The sequence below is a fragment of the Oncorhynchus gorbuscha genome, linkage group LG05, assembly GCF_021184085.1.
Source record: "Oncorhynchus gorbuscha isolate QuinsamMale2020 ecotype Even-year linkage group LG05, OgorEven_v1.0, whole genome shotgun sequence".
In the NCBI taxonomy this organism is placed as follows: Eukaryota; Metazoa; Chordata; class Actinopteri; order Salmoniformes; family Salmonidae; genus Oncorhynchus; species Oncorhynchus gorbuscha.
In genome coordinates, this window is record NC_060177.1 from 61,292,147 (window position 1) to 61,310,081 (window position 17,935).

Below are 17,935 nucleotides of genomic sequence, written 5' to 3' on the forward strand. Positions count from 1 at the left end.
GGGAACAGGGCCCGACTGTATCACAGCTTCTATTAATATAAAACAAACCAGTAAAAAAGATGTGGAGCCCTTTGGGGTATTGGTTACTTTTGTGAGATCAGCAAAATCTCCCATCCACCCCATACAGTCTATGCAGCATAAGACTCTGCAGCGCAGCCATGGAAACCTGATACTTCAGCATTCCCTGATTTCCCCTTCCGTCCTCTCTTTACCAACAGCCCTATGGGACCTGGAGGAACACCCCAACTAAGGAACCTGTTTTTGTGACTTCCTTACCTGCCCTGTGAAATGTCCGCATGTCTATGATGCAATAGAGAAATAATACAATTATGTTTAATTTAAACTGAATTTCCTCGCACCAATTCAGGGGCGGACAAAGGGTGTCATTTAGGATACAACCTCATCACGACTTCAGATCTAAATGGAGACAGAGGAAGAATGGAGGAGTGCTGGAAAAATAGTTCACAGGCCTGTCAAAGTGGGCAAAAGGATCCAATACAAATAGAGAAAATAAAACCCTCTGGAGACTTAGAAACAATTCATCTTTCTTGAGGGGAGAAACTGAATTGGACAAATTGTCTGTTTTGCCAGCAGCATTTGTTTTTTGCCTGTCTCCTGTCCCTTATATCGCAGAAACACTTTTTTGTTCTTCTGCCTTTGATGTTGAGGGGCACATTGCATAGCTCCCTGTCATTGTTGTGTGTGTGTGTTCCGTGGCTCCTGTCAGTACGTCTGGAGACTGCCACAGTGTAAAACATACTGAACACAGAGGCTAAATAAGAGCTTCTGAAACACTGCAGCTTTCTAACTTAATTTAAACGGAATTTAGGGAAAACCATAGGGAGTTAGACTTGGGACTGCCATTGCCACCAAGAATATTCCTAACGACTGCATTGAAATCTACTATTCCTACACACTTTGGCAGCACTAGAGAAAATAAACACAATATTGTTTATAATTGTGGCCCCTTTCAGCTTAACTAACTAACACCCCATGCCTTTCTAGAAGAGACGGTGTAGTTTAGTTATGCCTCTAGAGGAGGTTGGTGCCAGTGTATTCCCCCTGGACAGACTCAGAAACCCCCTTCCCTACAGTGTAAAACCTGCCCTTCCTCAGAAGACCCCTGCCTATACCCGGCCCCCATCCCCCCTCTGTGATCCCCCAGGGCTGTCTGTCACTCACCAGCCTGCTGTCATTTGCCCTGCACCTGCCTACACCCTCAACCCCACAGCGCACACAGCAGTGGGGCAACACTCTACTGATACTCTGCCTTTGATGGAGCTGCAGCCTCAGGATCTTCCTAACACTACACTCTCTGCCCTTGGCTGTTTCACCACAACCAAAGGGTAATACAGAGAGAGAAGCAACTTCAATCAGGCAGCTGGGTTGCCTGGGCCTCATGTTCTACTGAGGAGGTACACTACATGACCAAAAGTCATGCTCGGCGAACATCTCATTCTAAAATCATGGGCATTAATATGGAGTTGGTCCCCCCTTTGCTGCTATAACAGGCTCTGGAAATGCTTTCCACTAGATGTTGGAACATTTCTGTGGGGACTTGCTTCCATTCAGCCACAAGAGCATTAGTGATGTTGGGCGATTAGGCTTGGCTCACAGTCAGTGTTCCAATTCATCCCAAAGGTGTTCGATGGAGTTGAGGTCAGGGCTCTGTGCAGACCAGTCAAGTTCTTCCACACCTATCTCGATAAACCATTTCTGTATGGACCATGCTTTGGGCACGGGGGCATTGTCATGCTGAACAGGAAAGGGCCTTCCCCAAACTGTTGGCACAAAGGTGGAAGCACAGAATGGTCTAGAATGTCATTGTATGCTGTAGCGTTAAGATTTCCGTAGCCCGAACCATAAAAACAGCTCCAGACCAATATTCCTCCTCCACCAAAATGTACAATTGGCAGTATGCATTGGGGCAGGTAGCGTTCTCCTGGCATCCCCGAAATCCAGATAGTCCGTCAGACTGCCAGATGTAGAAAAGTGATTAATCACTCCAGAGAACAAGTTTTCAACGGTGATGACCTTTACACCACTCCAGCCGATACTTGGCATGGCATTGCACATGGTGATCTTAGACTTGTGTGCGGCTGCTCGGTCAACAAAACATTTCGTGAAGCTTCCAACGAACAGTTCTTGTACGGACATTGCTTCCAGAGGCAGTTTAGAACTCGGTAGTGAGTGTTGCAACCGAGGACAAACAATTTTTACATGCTACACACTTCAGCATTCGGCGGGCCCATTCTGTGAGATTGTGTGGCCTACCACTTTGTGGCTGAGCTATTGTTGCGCCTAGACATTTCCATTTTACAACAACAACACTTACAGTTGACCGGGAAAGCTCTAGCAGGGCAGACATTTCACGAACTGACTTGCTGGAAAGGTGGCATCCTTTGACGGTGCCACGTTGAAAGTCAGAGCTCCTCAGTAAGGCCATTCTTCTGCCAGTGTTTGTCTATGGAGATTGCATGGCGGTGTGCTCGATTTTATATACTGGTCAGCAACGGATGTCGCTGAAATAGCCAAATCCACTAATTTGAAGGGGTGTCCACATACACTATATATACAAAAGTATCTTGGAGTGCGCTCGCTGGGCCATGACTCTCCCTTCGATTAACATTCTACCCTCAAAGCCCCACACACACATTTTGAGCTGAAAATGGCCTACTCTAACCTACATACAAGAGGAGAGTTTTAGTTATCTGCCATTCTCACTGTGTGTCATGGTGTAATTGCATGGGAGGGCACAACAAGCCTTGTTTGGCAGAACAAACATGTTCTGATTTACTTTGAGACAAAACAAAAGGAAAGAAAAAGACTGTGATATTGAAAAGGAAAACAGGCAGATGAGAAAGAGTCCCCCACTGTGCCGGAGTGTGTGTGAAGACATGGAGGGGACAAGTGTTGACAGGAAAGGCTAAAGGATTGATCTCTTTCTGACGCTGGAGGCGTTGATTCTGCCAGCGCGTTTTGTTGTGTCTGAGAAGAGCCGAGAATTAAAGTTATGAAGATTGAATAATTATTATTCTGGGAGTAGAAATAGGGCCTCAGTATGTGTCAAAGTACAAAAGAGGGAATATAACAACTAATCTGGTAAACAACATGGAAACAAAGGCATCCAACAAGAATCTATTAACCGTAAGACTGCATGAAAATTATTAAATTATTTTTCTAAAATACTAAAAAGGAGCCTACAATTTGTAACTGTTAATTAATTCTGGTTTCCATGTTACAAGGTAGTTGAAGTTGTACTAGATGGATGTACAGGATACACATAGTATACACCGTCCAACATCCAGATAGCCAGGCTATTGTATGCTTTCTCACACCCAGACATGCAGAGAAAAACAGCACAGGCAGTCTTTATATTATAGAAAGTAGTAAACTACAAAGAATCATACAGAAGCTATATTACATAGAAAACACAACAGCTGAGCAGTCACTCTTATCTCATGTATACTGAATGGGGAAGTGAATGTTGGCAATCAGTATTACTGGCACCAGTGTAGAAACATGGTTAGGAATGGCCCTGTATGGGAGAGCTATTAATCATAGGGTTGCATCCCTGAACTGCCCTGAGCTCTGATGTACCTGGGATGGAAATCGTCCTACAATGTTCCATTTCAAGTCAGGGCTGTGTGTGGGGAAGCTACTTTGAGTAATGACATACATTTAATATGGAGGTGGTGGGATAGGGACAGAGGAGTAGATCAAGCAAGCGAAGAGAGAGGGAAGAGGGTGAGAGTTAGAGCGAGAGAGAGAAAAGGGCTAATGTGCATGTCCTCCAGGTCTTCTTCAGTTTGTTGCTTAAAAACCTGTAATCTCTGGTTTATTTCCTTTATTTCTTTCCATGTTAACTTTTGTGTAAAAAAGTACCTGAGCGCCTTAGAAATTCACTCCAGCAGAAACTCTGAGCCGCCTCAGTCTTGATCCCTTCAGAACCAAAGAAAATAAACAGTGTGTCTGTGAGATCGGTCATTGTATTTTCCAAGAAAGAGTTAAGTCATATTAATGGTCCGATGCAGCCATTTTTTATCTCAATATCAAATCATTTCTGGGTAACAATTAAGTACCTTACTGTGAGTATTTTGAATGTAAACAGAGGGCTAAACTCACTTTCTTACACCATTTCACGGTAAGGTCTACACCGGTTTTATTTGGTGCATGTGACAAATACAATTTGATTTGATCAGACAGTTCAAAAACCCCACCCAGCAAAACAAGATGAAATCTCACACGGTTATTTCAAATAGCTCAGAAACTAAAAGTGCATTATAATAATTTTCACAATTTCACAGTATTATTCCAACCTCATGGTGTAGAAACATAAAACACAGAAAAATCATATTTTTTGACTGCACTGCACCGAATACGTACATACAGTAGGTCATCTGTGGGAGGTAAGTGCGGGGGTCATAGGATTAATGATCATTTACTGACAACCCTGACTTTCTTAAAGGTCAAATCTATCATTAGGCTGGCCTCCTCCATATGAACACGCTAATGTGCTCTGCATCTCCGTGCAACTTATCACACATACTCCACATTGGGTGATGACAATGAGCCACTACTGTGTGACATATGAGGTAAGATTACACATCTGGGAATGCTACATGCTGACATGTTACATCTTTCACATGCATCATTACTGTACTTCTCCAGGGGGGTTTTGTCACCGACATGTTTAGTGGGTAATACAGTTGGTTAGCACATCTCTCTGTAACCAGGCTTTGCTGAGGACACTGGCAGCAGTCTGGTCTGTTTTGCTGGGGCTGGGCACTATTGGCTCAGCAGACATGTGGCTTGGAGACCTACAGTACACCTCTCTGTGCTGCTTTGTGCTGACCCATGTGGTGTGACAGATAGCCAATGGCAAGAGCGACTCAAAATACTCTACTGCAGCATGTTGTGGTGGGTGAACTGCCAAAGCTGCTTATTGCAACAGAAAATACTGCCACAGACACACAGGGAAGCACAACTACGGGCAGTGAATATTTCATCCTACAGAGCTTACCTTGAGGCTGGACGTAGATTTTGCTGCTTTGGGACAGCTGGGGGAATGAAAACAGAGAATATGATATTGGAAAAAAATCCTGAAAGTTTAATGCAGCAATTTAAACATACAAAATTATTTGCATGGTAAGACACACCCCATTAAGGAGAACTAACAAGTATGGTGACAGGCAGTTTCATAACAGAATATTTTTTCTACCACAGATAACTGTAAGCAATAATGTGTTAACATAAAGTGTACGTTATCTTTATTTATTTTTTTTTTTGCGGTCAATTTGCAGTGTACAAATTATGTGCTGTATGTTCTGGTCAGGTGGCCGGAATATACAGCAGTTATTAATAATTTATTCACTGAAAATTGAACGCAATAATCACAAACAGATATAGTATTTGACAAAAACAGAATAATTTCAAACCTTGATTATATTGGGATACGATCACATATACCGCTCTATGCGTGGGAATATTTGGGAACAAATTTCCTAAATTGTTGTTGATCATTGCTGGGCAGCCATTTAACTCTTGCCATAGATTTTCAAGCCGATTTAAGTCAAAACTGTAACTAGGCCACTCAGGAACATTCAATGAATGTTATCTTGGTAAGCAACTCCAGTGTATATTTGTCCTTTTTTATGTTATTGTGCTGCTGAAAGGTGAATTTCTACTCAGTGATGTTTTTTTTTTTTTTCAATTTGCCCCAAACATAACGCTTTGTATTCAGGACATAAAGTTCATTTATTTGCCACATGTTTTGCAGGTTTACTTTAGTGACCTATTGCAAACAGGATGCATGTTTTTGAATATCTTTATTCTGTACAGACTTCCTTCTTTTCACTAAGTCATTTAGGTTAGTATTGTGGAGTAACTACAATGTTATTGTAACTGTTTTAAAGTCACCATTGGTCTCATGGTGAAATCCCTGAGCGGTTTCTTTCCTCTCCGGAAACTGAGTTAGTCAGGACGCGTTTATCTTTGTAGTGACTGGGTGTATTGATACACCATCCAAAGTGTAATGAATAACTTCAACATGCTCAAAGGGATATTCAATGTCTGCTTTATTTTTTATTTTTTTACCCATCTACCAACATGTGCCCTGACTTGTTAAGCAAATGTTTACTCCTGTATTTAGGCTTGCCATAACAAAGGGGTTGAATACTTATTGAATCAAGATACAAGCTTTTCATTTTTTATTAATTAGTAAACATGTCTAAATATTGACATTATGGGGTATTAAAAGGCCAGTGACACAAAATATCAATTTGATAAATGTTAAATTCAGGTTGTAACACAAAATATGGAAAAAGTCAAGGGGTGTGAAAACTTTCTGAAGGCACTGTGCATTAGCACCGCAAAATAAGCATAAACAGTCATCACCAAGTGAAAGGGGTGAGCCCAAGCCAATAATTCACAGTTGATGGAAAGGTAATTGACTGGATGCTATCACACAGTTAGACTTGATCTATCCCCCATGTGTGTTTTCTGTCTCAATAAAAAGCGTAGCACAGTCTCCCTGTGCCTGCCCTGATTGCATGCTGTCACTGATAGATGACAGCGATAAAGCGTGCCATTCCGCTTAATCTGGAAATAAAACATTGTGATATTGTTATATTGCCACACTATTATGGGACGGGCCAGGATATTGTGTTTTGGTTAGTAAAACCATTCTGTTTTATTTACTGTGGCTGTCAGATGCATGCTGTCTCTTGATGTGCTGTAAATCCATCTGAGATGGCTTGCCCCTTTAGACTGCCATCATTACACATATCACACGTATGATTTGGCACAATATTAGCAGAAATTTCCTTTACGACTGCCATGTTCTCAATACGGTTTCATAAGAACATTTAATTGAACCAGTTACTATATAACTGAGAGACATACTATAATTAAACACTATGGTAGACATAAAACACACCTGGCTATGTACTTGAATGAGGCATCTTTGAACCCCCACTTTACAGTAAGTGTGCTTGCTCGGTTTAAAATGGTCATATGTGAGCACTACTACAAGCAGAGTTAAAACTGATGAATGAATCATAGCTACCAGAAATACTTCAGCCTCTGCTTTCAGTTTGTCAGTAAATGCAACAGCAAATCTGTAAAAAAAAAGATAAAAAGAAAACCCATTACTTCAGTTAATGGTCATGGACAGTATGATAACACAATAGTCTTTCAGGGTTAGCATCTGTCACTCCTTTCCAAACAATAACAGCTGAGAAAATATCAGAGCAGAAATCAAAGGCATATGACAGGAACTCCACACAAACCTTCTAACTGAGGATGTGTAGGTAAGGGTGGAGAAGTTGCTGCTGCTGGTTTGAGGAAGGATTTGTGCAATTAACATTTTTTGGGGAGACAAACCTAACTGATACATCTGCCGATATACTGTTTTACAGCAGGGACATGAAAAAGTGACATTTACCACACAGCATTTCAAAGGAGCAATTGTCCAATATGAGAATGCCCACAAGTGTTCAGAGGAGCATGACATTCCCTTTTCTCACCCTATTTAATGTATGTCGTGGAATAGGATTTTAAAAAGGCCAATATCGGCTGATAACATCGGTGAAACAATATATCGGTAGGGCCCTACTAAGAATACAAAGAAAATGTTGAACAAAAAGGCAGTGATGTGCTATATTTCGTAAGGATTGTGAAATGGGCCAACAGGCCTAGTTATGGGTGACATTATTTTCATGATCAAGGTTTGTGAGGAGAGGCGGTAACAGCAGGAGGTGCCATGACTGAGGCGTTTGAAGTCATGTGACCCAGATTACACCAGTGTTCCCCAGAAGCAATTATCCCTTAGACTCATACTAGATGGGTGTCTTACAGGCTGTAAAATCAAAACAACACCCTTGAAAATAAAGACACAAAGTTCTCTGTGAAATAAGACGTATAGCCTAGGCTCAGATGCTGAGCCAATGCACAACTAGCCAGCAGCATTAGAGGCAGGGCAGGATCCCACGAAGATAGAACACATAACCAGCCCAGCTGGGGTTAGCTTCACTGGTAAGACAGTTGAACCTCACTGTTTCATGCCAGTAATACAGACCCAGAAGTTCTCCTAGTGGTAGCTCATAGTAATCCTGTCTTTATTTTCCCACACATTCTCACTGTACTTCAGCCAAACCTCTATGGTGCACTATCCACTACTGAGACAATATAAAGAAACATAGTGCAGTCAAGGCAGCAATTATACAATTGTTACATGTGTGTGTGTGGTCTTAAAATGTGATACTGCAAATTATAACGTATTCATTCAATAGCACGTTTATTGGTGTTATATTTTTCAGATCATCTGCATGGGCTTTTTGGTAATGTGTTCAGGGATAGACATTTAAAATTGCAAAAAAGCAAGGGAACTGTCCAGAGTACAGTAGTTGAAAAGTGTTAGCATGTATTCTGTATGCATGGTCAAGTCCTGGCCTGGATTAGATCTTATCTATCGGAAAGATATCAGTTTGTCTCTGTGGATGGTTTGTCCTCTGACAAATCAACTGTAAATGTCAGTGTTCCTCAAGGTTCCGTTTTAGGACCACTATTGTTTTCACTATATATTTTACATCTTGGTGATGTCATTCGGAAACATAATGTTAAGTTTCACTGCTATTCGGATGACACACAGCTGTACATTTCGATGAAACTTGGTGAAACCCCAAAATTGCCCTCCCTGGAAGCCTGTGTTTCAGACATAAGGAAGTGGATGGCTGCACATGTTCTACTTTTAAACTCGGACAAAACAGAGATGCTTGTTCTAGGTCCCAAGAAACAAAGAGATCTTCTGTTGAATTTGACAATTAATCTTGATGGTTGTACAGTCGTCTCAAAGAAAACTATGAAGGACCTTGGCGTTACTCTGGACCCTGATCTCTCTTTTGACAAACATATCAATACATTTTCAAGGACAGCTTTTTTCCATCTACGTAACATTGCAAAAATCAGAAACGTTCTGTCTAAAAGTTATGCAGAAGAATTAATCCACGCTTTTGTCACTTCTAGGTTAGACTACTGCAATGCTCTACTTTCCGGCCACCGGATGAAGCACAAATTAAACTTCAGTTAGTGCTAAAGACAGCTGCTAGAATCTTGACTAGAACCAAAAGATTTGATCATATTACTCCAGTGCTAGTCTCTCTACACTGGCTTCCTGCTAAGGCAAGGGCTGATTTCAAGGTTTTACTGCTAACCTACAAAGCATTACATGGGCTTGCTCCTACCTACCTTTCCGATTTGGTCCTGCCGTACATATCTACACGTACCCTACGGTCACAAGACGCAGGCCTACTTACTGTCCCAAACAGCTGGAGGCAGAGCTTTCTCCTATAGAGCTCCATTTTTATGGAATGGTCTGCCTACCCATGTGAGAGATGCAGACTCGGTCTCAACCTTTAAGTCTTTATTGAAGACTCATCTCTTCAGTAGGTCCTATGATTGAGTGTAGTCTGGCCCAGGAATGTATAGGTGAACGGAATTGCACTGGAGCAACGAACCGCCCTTGCTGTCTCTGCCTGGCTGGTTCTCCACTAGGATTCTCTGCCTCTAAACCCTATTACAGGGGCTGAGTCACTGGCCTACTGGTGCTCTTCCATGTCGTCCCTAGGAGGGGTGCATCACTTGAGTGGGTTGAGTCACTGACGTGGTCTTCCTGTCTGGGTTGGCGGCCCCCCTTGGGTTGTGCCGTGGCGGAGATCTTTGTGGGCTATACTCAGTCTTGTCTCAGGATGGTAAGTTGGTGGTTGAAGATATCCCTCTAGTGGTGTGGGGGCTGTGCTTTGGCAAAGTGGGTGGGTTTATATCCTGCCTGTTTGGCCCTGTCCGGAGGTATCGTGAGATGGGGTCACAGTGTCTCCTGACCCCTGTCTCAGCCTCCAGTGTTTATGCTGCAGTAGTTTGTGTCAGGGGGCTAGAGTCCGTCTGTTATATCTGAAGTATTTCTCCTGTCTTATCTGGTGTCCAGCAAGAATTTAAGTATGCTCTCTCTAATTCTACCTTTCTCTTTTTTTCTCGGAGGACCTGAGCCCTAGGACAATGCCTCAGGACTACGTGGCCTCATGACTCCTTGCTGTCCCGTCACCTGGCCGTACTACTGCTCCAGTTTCAACTGTTCTGCCTGCGGCTATGGAACCTTGACCTGTTCACCAGACGTGCTACCTGTCCCAGACCTACTGTTTTCAACTCTCTAGAGAAAGCAGGAGCGGTAGAGATACTCTGAATGATCGGCAATGAAAAGAAAACTGACATTTACCCCTGAGATGCTGACCTGTTGCACCCTCGACAACCACTGTGATTATTATTATTTGACCCTGCTGGTCCTCTATGAACATTTGAACATCTTGGCCATTTTCTGTTATAATCTCCACCCAGCACAGCCAGAAGAGGACTGGCCACCCCTCATAGCCTGGTTCCTCCCTAGGTTTCTTCCTAGGTTCTGGCCTTTCTAGGGAGTTTTTCCTCGCCACTGTGCTTCTACACCTGCATTGCTTGCCGTTTGGGTTTTAGGCTGGGTTTCAGTACAGCACTTTGTGACATCAGCTGATGTAAGAAGGGCTTTATAAATACATTTGATTTGATTGAAGTCTGTGGTTCAACTGGACATTAATGGTTTCCAAATCTAGAGTCTGAGAGGCTTGATTTCACCTGGCTTTCAGCAACACCTGCTCCATAACTGCACGCTTCTGCTCCACTTTCACGTCTTCATTAATGTCTGTTCCGCCAAAGACGACTCCAAAGGGCACTTGAGTATCTGGCATAAAGAGCAGAAAAGGGGGATGTTGATCAAGTTGGAACCTTTATCCTTCTATTATTAGCTAGTTAAGCTACTATCAATGACATGATCAGTACAATTCACCTCAAAGAAAGGATGAATCAAAAAGGGAATAAGAAAAGGTGATAAGATGCAAATATACAGTGGCTTCAGAAGGAATTCATCACGGACATATTCCACATTTTGTAGTTAAAGACAGAATTCAACATTCAACACACACAATACCCCATAATGACAGATATTTTTGTTTTTGTTTACATTTTTGCAAATGTATTTCAAATGAAATACATAAATATCTAATTTACATTCAAACCCGAGTCCATACTTTGTAGAAGCAACTTTGGCGACGATTAGAGCTTTGAGCCAAATTGACTATGTCTGTATCATCCTTGCATGTCTGGATTTTGAATTTTCTCCCATTTGTCCTTGCAGATTTTCTCAAGCTCTGATAAGTTAGATGGGGAGCGGCGGTGAACAGCGATCTTTCCAAATATTTTCAATGGAATTCAAGTCCAGGCTTTGACTTGGCCACTCAAGGACTTTCCCATTCTTGTTCTGAAGCCATTCCAGCATTGCTTTGGCTGTATGCTTGGGGTCAATGTCCTGTTGGAACATACATTTTCACCCAGTCTAAGGTTGTTTGCACTCAGAAGTAGGTTCTCATCAAGGATTTGCCTGTATTTGGCTTAATTCATTGTTCCCCTAACTTTACCAGTCTCCCAGACCTTGCTGCTGAGAAGCATCCACATAGACTACCGACCCGTAGCACTCACATCTGTAGCCATGAAATGTTTTGAAAGGCTGGTCATGGTTCACATCAACACCATTATCCCAGAAACCCTAGACCCACTCCAATTTGCATACCGCACCAACAGATCCACAGATGATGCAATCTCTATTGCACTCCACACTGCCCTTTCCCAACTGGACAAAAGCAACACCTACAGTGGGGAGAACAAGTATTTGATACACTGCCGATTTTGCATGTTTTCCTACTTACAAAGCATGTAGAGGTCTGTCATTTTTATCATAGGTACACTTCAACTGTGAGAGACGGAATCTAAAACAAAAATCCAGAAAATCACATTGTATGATTTTTTATTAATTCATTAACATTTTATTGCATGACATAAGTATTTGATCACCTACCAACCAGTAAGAATTCCGGCTCTCATAGACCTGTTAGTTTTTCTTTAAGAAGCCCTCCTGTTCTCCACTCTTTACCTGTATTAACTGCACCTGTTTGAACTTGTTACCTGTATAAACGACACATGTCCACACACTCAATCAAACAAACAGACTCCAACCTCTCCACAATGGCCAAGACCAGAGAGCTGTGTAAGGACATCAGGGATAAAATTGTCGACCTGCACAAGGCTGGGATGGGCTACAGAACAATAGGCAAGCAGCTTGGTGAGAAGGCAACAACTGTTGGCGCAATTATTAGAAAATGGAAGAAGTTCAAGATGACGGTCAATCACCCTGGGTCTGGGGCTCCATGCAAGATCTCACCTCGTGGGGCATCAATGATCATAAGGTGAGGGATCAGCCCAAAACTACACGGCAGGACCTGGTCAATGACCTGAAGAGAGCTGGGACCACAGTCTCAAAGACAACCATTTGTAACACACTACGCCATCATGGATTAAAATCCTGCAGCACACGCAAGGTCCCCCTGCTCAAGCCAGCGCATGTCCAGGCCTGTCTGAAGTTTGCCAATGACCATCTGGATTATCCAGAGGAGGAATGGGAGAAAGTCATGTGGTCTGATGAGACAAAAATAGAGCTTTTTGGTCTAAACTCCACTCGCCATGTTTGGAGGAAGAAGAACGATGAGTACAACCCCAAGAACACCATCCCAACCGTGAAGCATGGAGGTGGAAACATCATTCTTGGGGGGATGCTTTTCTGCAAAGGGGACAGGATGACTGCACCGTATTGAGGGGAGGATGGATGGGGCCATGTATCGTGAGATCTTGACCAACAACCTCCTTCCCTCAGTAAGAGCATTGAAAATGGGTCGTGGCTGGGTCTTCCAGCATGACAATGGCCCGAAACACACAGCCAGGGCAACTAAGGAGTGGCTCCGTAAGAAGCATCTCAAGATCCTAGAGTGGCCTAGCCAGTCTCCAGACCTGAACCCAATAGAACATCTTTGGAGGGAGCTGAAAGTCCGTAATGCCCAGGGATAGCCCCGAATCCTGAAGGATCTGGAGAAGGTCTGTATGGAGGAGTGGGCCAAAATCCCTGCTGCAGTGTGTGCAAACCTGGTCAAGAACTACAGGAAACGTATGATCTCTGTAATTTCAAACAAAGGTTTCTGTACAAAATATTAAGTTCTGCTTTTCTGATTAATCAAATACTTGTCGTGCAATAAAATGCAAATTAATTACTTAAAAATCATAAAATGTGATTTTCTGATGTTTGAAGTGTACCTATGATAAAGATTACAGACCTCTACATGCTTTGTAAGTAGGAAAACCTGCAAAATCGGCAGTGTATCTAATACTTGTTCTCCCCACTGTATGTGAGAAAGCTATTCATTGACTACAGCTCAGCTCAACACCATAGTACCCTCAAAGCTCATCAATAAGCTAAGGACCCTGGGACTAGACACCTCTCTCTGCATCTGGATCCTAGACTTCCTGACGGGCCACCCCCAGGTGGTAAGGGTAGGTAACAACACATCCGCCATGCTGATCCTCAACACGGGGTCCCCTCAGGGGTGCGTGCTCAGTCCCCTCCTGTATTTCATGTTCACTCATGACTGCACGGCCAGGCACGACTCCAACCCCATCATTAAATTTGCTGATGACACAACAGTGGTTGGCTTGATTACTGACAACTACGAGACAGCCTATAGGGAGGTCAGAGGCCTGACCATGTGGTGCAAGGACAACAAACTCTCCCTCAATGTGATCAAGACAAAGGAGATAATTGTGGACTACAGAAAAAGGAGGACCGAGGACGGCCCCATTCTCATTGAGGGAGTCTTTAGTGGAGCAGGTTGAGAGCTTCAAGTTCCTTGGTGTGCACATCACCAACAAACTAACATGGTCCAAGCACACCAAGACTGTCGTGAAGAGGGCCGACAAAACCTATTCCCCCTCAGGAGACCAGTCGGTACTCCCTGTATATAGCCCCACTGCTGTTATTTTCTGCTGCTCTTTAATAATTTGTTATTCTTATCTCTTACTTTTTTAGAGATTTTCTTAAAACTGCATTGTTGGTTAAGGGCTTGTAAGTAAGCATTTCACTGTAAGGTCATTTCGGCTCTAACCTTACAAAGGTGACAAGGTCGGCTCCAACCTTACAAAGGTGACAAATACAAATTTAATTTGAGCATGATGCTGCCACCTCCATAATTCAAGGTATGGATGGTGTTAGATGGGTGATGAGCTGTGCCTGGTTCTCCAGACATAGTGCTTTGCATTCAGGACAAAGAGTTCAATTTATGTCTCGTCAGACCACGCAATCTTTTGCCTTATGCTCTCAGAGTCTTTCTGCAAAGTCCAGGTAATATATAATATATATAATAATATATATATGCCATTTAGCAGACGCTTTTATCCAAATCGACTTACAGTCATGTGTGCATACATTCTACGTATGGGTGGTCCGGGGATCGAACCCACTACCCTGGCGTTACAAGCGCCATGCTCTACCAACTGAGCTACAGAAGGACCACCCTTGTGCCGTCATGTGCCTTTTTCTCAGGAATGGCTTCCGTCTGGTAACTCTCCCATAAAATCCAGATTGGTGAAGTGCTGTAGAGACTGTTATCCTTCTGGCAGGTACTCCCATCTCAGCCAAGGAACTCTGTATTTCTGTCAGAGTTGTCATTGGGTTCTCTGACCAAGGTCCTTCTTGCCTAGTTGGCCAGCTTTAGGCAGAGTCTGTGTAGTTCCATATTTTTTCAATTTCCCAATGATGGAGACCACTGTGCTCTTGGAAACTTTCAACACTCTAGAAATGGTTTTATACCCTTCATCACAATTCTATCTCGATGATTTATGGAGATATAGTTTGGTTTAGTTTCGGCTCTGTCAACTGTCGGACCTTATATAGACAGGTGTGTTTCTTTCTAAATCATATCCAAACAATTGAATTGATCACAGATAGGGTTACAAAGGGTCAGAAACTTTCCTGGAAATGTCCGGAAATTTTCCATGGGAAGTTACGGCTGGAATCCCGTTATCGGGATCGATATGATATAACAGTCAGTGAAAGTGCAGGGCGCCAAATTCAAACAACAGAAATCTCATAATTAAAATTCCTCAAACATACAAGTATTATACACCATTTTAAAGATAAACTTGTTAATCCCATCACAGTGTCCGATTTCAAAAAGGCTTTACGACGAAAGCATACCATGCGATTATGTTAGGTCAGCACCTAGTCACAGAAAAAAAAATCCAGCCAAAGTGAGGAGTCACAAAAAGCAGAAATAGAGACAAAATTAATCACTGACCTTTGATGATCTTCATCAGATGACACTCATAGGACTTCATGTTACACAAGACATGTATGTTTTGTTCGATACAGTTCATATTTATATCCAAAAATCTCAGATTACATTGGTGCGTTATGTTCAGTAATGTTTTGATTCCAAAACATCCGGTGATTTTGCAGAGAGCCACATCAATTTACAGAAATACTCAAAATAAACATTGATAAAAGATACAAGTGTTATGCATGGAATTATATATACACTTCTCCTTAATGCAACCACTGTGTCAGATTTCAAAAAAAGCTTTACAGAAAAAGCACACCATGCAATAATCTGAGTACAGCGCTCAGGAACCAGAACAAGCCATACAGATACCCACCATGTTGTGGAGACAACAGAAGTCAGAAATAGCATTATAAATATTCACTTACCTTTGATGATATTCATCAGAATGCACTCCCAGGAATCACAGTTCCATAATAAATGTTTGTTTTGTTCGATAATGTCCATCATGTCCAAATACCTCCTTTTTGTTCGCACGTTTAGTTTACAAATTTATGAGGCGCGAGTACTAGGTCCACACAAAAAGTAAAAAGTTCCGTTAGAGTTCGTAGAAACATGTCAAACGATGTATAGAATCAATCTTTAGGATGTTTTTAACATAAATCTTCAATAATGTTCCAACTGGACAATTCCTTTGTCTTTAGAAATACAATGGAACGCAGGTCGCTCTCACGGCCACGCGCGTGACCAGTTCATGGCCTTCTGCTAGAGACCTGATTGAAACAGCTCTCATTCTCTCCCCTTTCACAGTAGAAGCCTGTGGTTCTAAAGCCTGTGGTTCTAAAGCCTGTGGTTCTAAACAATGTTCTAAAGACTGTTGACATCTAATGGAAGCCTTAGGAAGTGTAATCGGACCAAATTTACACTGCATCTTGGATAGGCAAAGAGTGGAAAAACTACAAACCTCAGATTTCTCACTTCACAGCTGATTCTCAAGATCTTGCACACTAGTGAGATGCTATTGAGCCCACACTACTACACTGTCTGAGCCAAGGACTACATGCTTTCTGGTAAGTTTTGAATAGAATACTGGGTGGGGTGAATATATTTTAAATGATATACATTCTTTTTTTGTTAACTAGTAAATAGTAGCCTACAGTGTGTGTGTTTAAATCATTTCTAACTTGTTAACAATTTAGTTTTTGCTACCATGTGGATTTTAGTTTGCTTGAGCCTGCTAACTGATAAGTGTTAATTCACCTGTTTCCATACATGTTTCATTTTAAAACATTTATCTTACAAAGGAGTTGTATAATAATCTAACCGCTTAACTATTTTTCTGTACCTGGAATTGTAGTTTTTTTCCTAATCTTTACAGGAAAATGCAACGGCCACTATCTGATGTGTGGAGACATTTCACTGCATCTAATGTAGAATGAAAAGCGGTGTACATTTGCAAATACTGTGCCAAATCATATGTGAAGAATGCAACAAAGATGCAGAATCATCTGGCAAAATGCATAAAGTTCCCTCAGCGCACACAACAAACAACTATGGACAAAAGTCCCTCTACTTCTATTCGAAGTGAAACTGATGAATCAGACACCTTATCGATAGCAACAGCTCATGGTCCTCCTGGAATCAGAAGTTTTTTTGACTCAATGGAGGAACGTAGTCAGAGAAATGCTGATGAATGTCTTGCTCGAACTGTGTATGCAACTGGTTCACCTCTGATGTTCACAGGAAATGTGTATTGAAAGAGATTTCTGAATGTTCTTCACCCAGCATACACCCTTCCAACCAGACATGCTTTATCTACTCATTTGCTGGATGCAGAGTTCAAGTGAAGGTCAGGAAAATCATAGAGAAAGCAGACTATTGCAATCATCTCTGATGGGTGGTCGAATGTTTGTGGGCAAGGAAAAAATAACTACATCATCTCCACCCCTCAAACAGTATTCTACAATAGCAAAGACAAAAGGGACAACAGACACACCGGTCTCCATTGCAGATGAGCTGAAGGCAGTTATCAATGACCTTGGACCACAGAAGGTATTTGCACTGGTGACAGACAATGCTGCAAAAATGAAGGCTGCTTGGACTAAAGTGGGGAGTCCTACCCTCACATCACACCCATTGGCTGTGCTGCTCATGCATTGAATCTGCTCCTCAAGGACATCATGGCACTGAAAACAATGGATATACTCTACAAGATAGACAAGGAAATGGTTAGGTATGTGAAGGGTCATCAAGTTATAGCAGCAATTTACCTCACCAAGCAAAATGATAAGAATAAGAGCACCACATTGAAGCTGCCCAGCAACACCCATTGGGGTGGTGTTGTCATGTTTGACAGTCTCCTGGAGGGGTAGGAGTCGCTCCAAGAAATGGCCATATCCCAGTCTGCCGATATGGACAGCTCCATCAAGAAGATCCTTCTGGATTATGGATTTTGGGACAGAGTGGTAAGCAGCCTGAAAACCCCCTGAAACCTATAGCAGTAGCCATTGCATGGATTGAGGGAGACAATGCCATCCTGTCTGATATTCAGACTCTGCTTGCAGATGTAAGAGAAGAAATCCGAATAGCCCTGCCCACTTCACTGTTGCTCCAAGCAGAGGAAACTGCAGTTATGAAATACATAGAAAAGTGTGAAAACTTCTGCCTGAAGTCCATACATGCCACAGCGTACG

At 42.3% G+C, this 17,935-nt stretch overlaps 1 protein-coding gene across 3 annotated transcripts in view; it reads right to left on the reverse strand.

Annotated features, from left to right (window-relative positions):
- The window catches only part of glt1d1 (glycosyltransferase 1 domain containing 1), a 43,709-nt gene that overhangs the window by 20,815 nt on the left and 4,959 nt on the right, over positions 1-17,935 (reverse strand). For 2 of the 3 annotated variants that reach the window (XM_046350550.1, XM_046350549.1), the window contains exons 3-6: positions 10,663-10,768; positions 7,067-7,118; positions 5,024-5,060; positions 3,886-3,942 (exon numbers count right to left, since the gene is read on the reverse strand). In XM_046350550.1, the coding sequence (XP_046206506.1) occupies positions 3,886-3,942; positions 5,024-5,060; positions 7,067-7,118; positions 10,663-10,768 (252 nt within the window). The remainder of the gene's footprint in view (positions 1-3,885; positions 3,943-5,023; positions 5,061-7,066; positions 7,119-10,662; positions 10,769-17,935) is intronic. The other variant, XM_046350551.1, reaches the window with a different exon arrangement.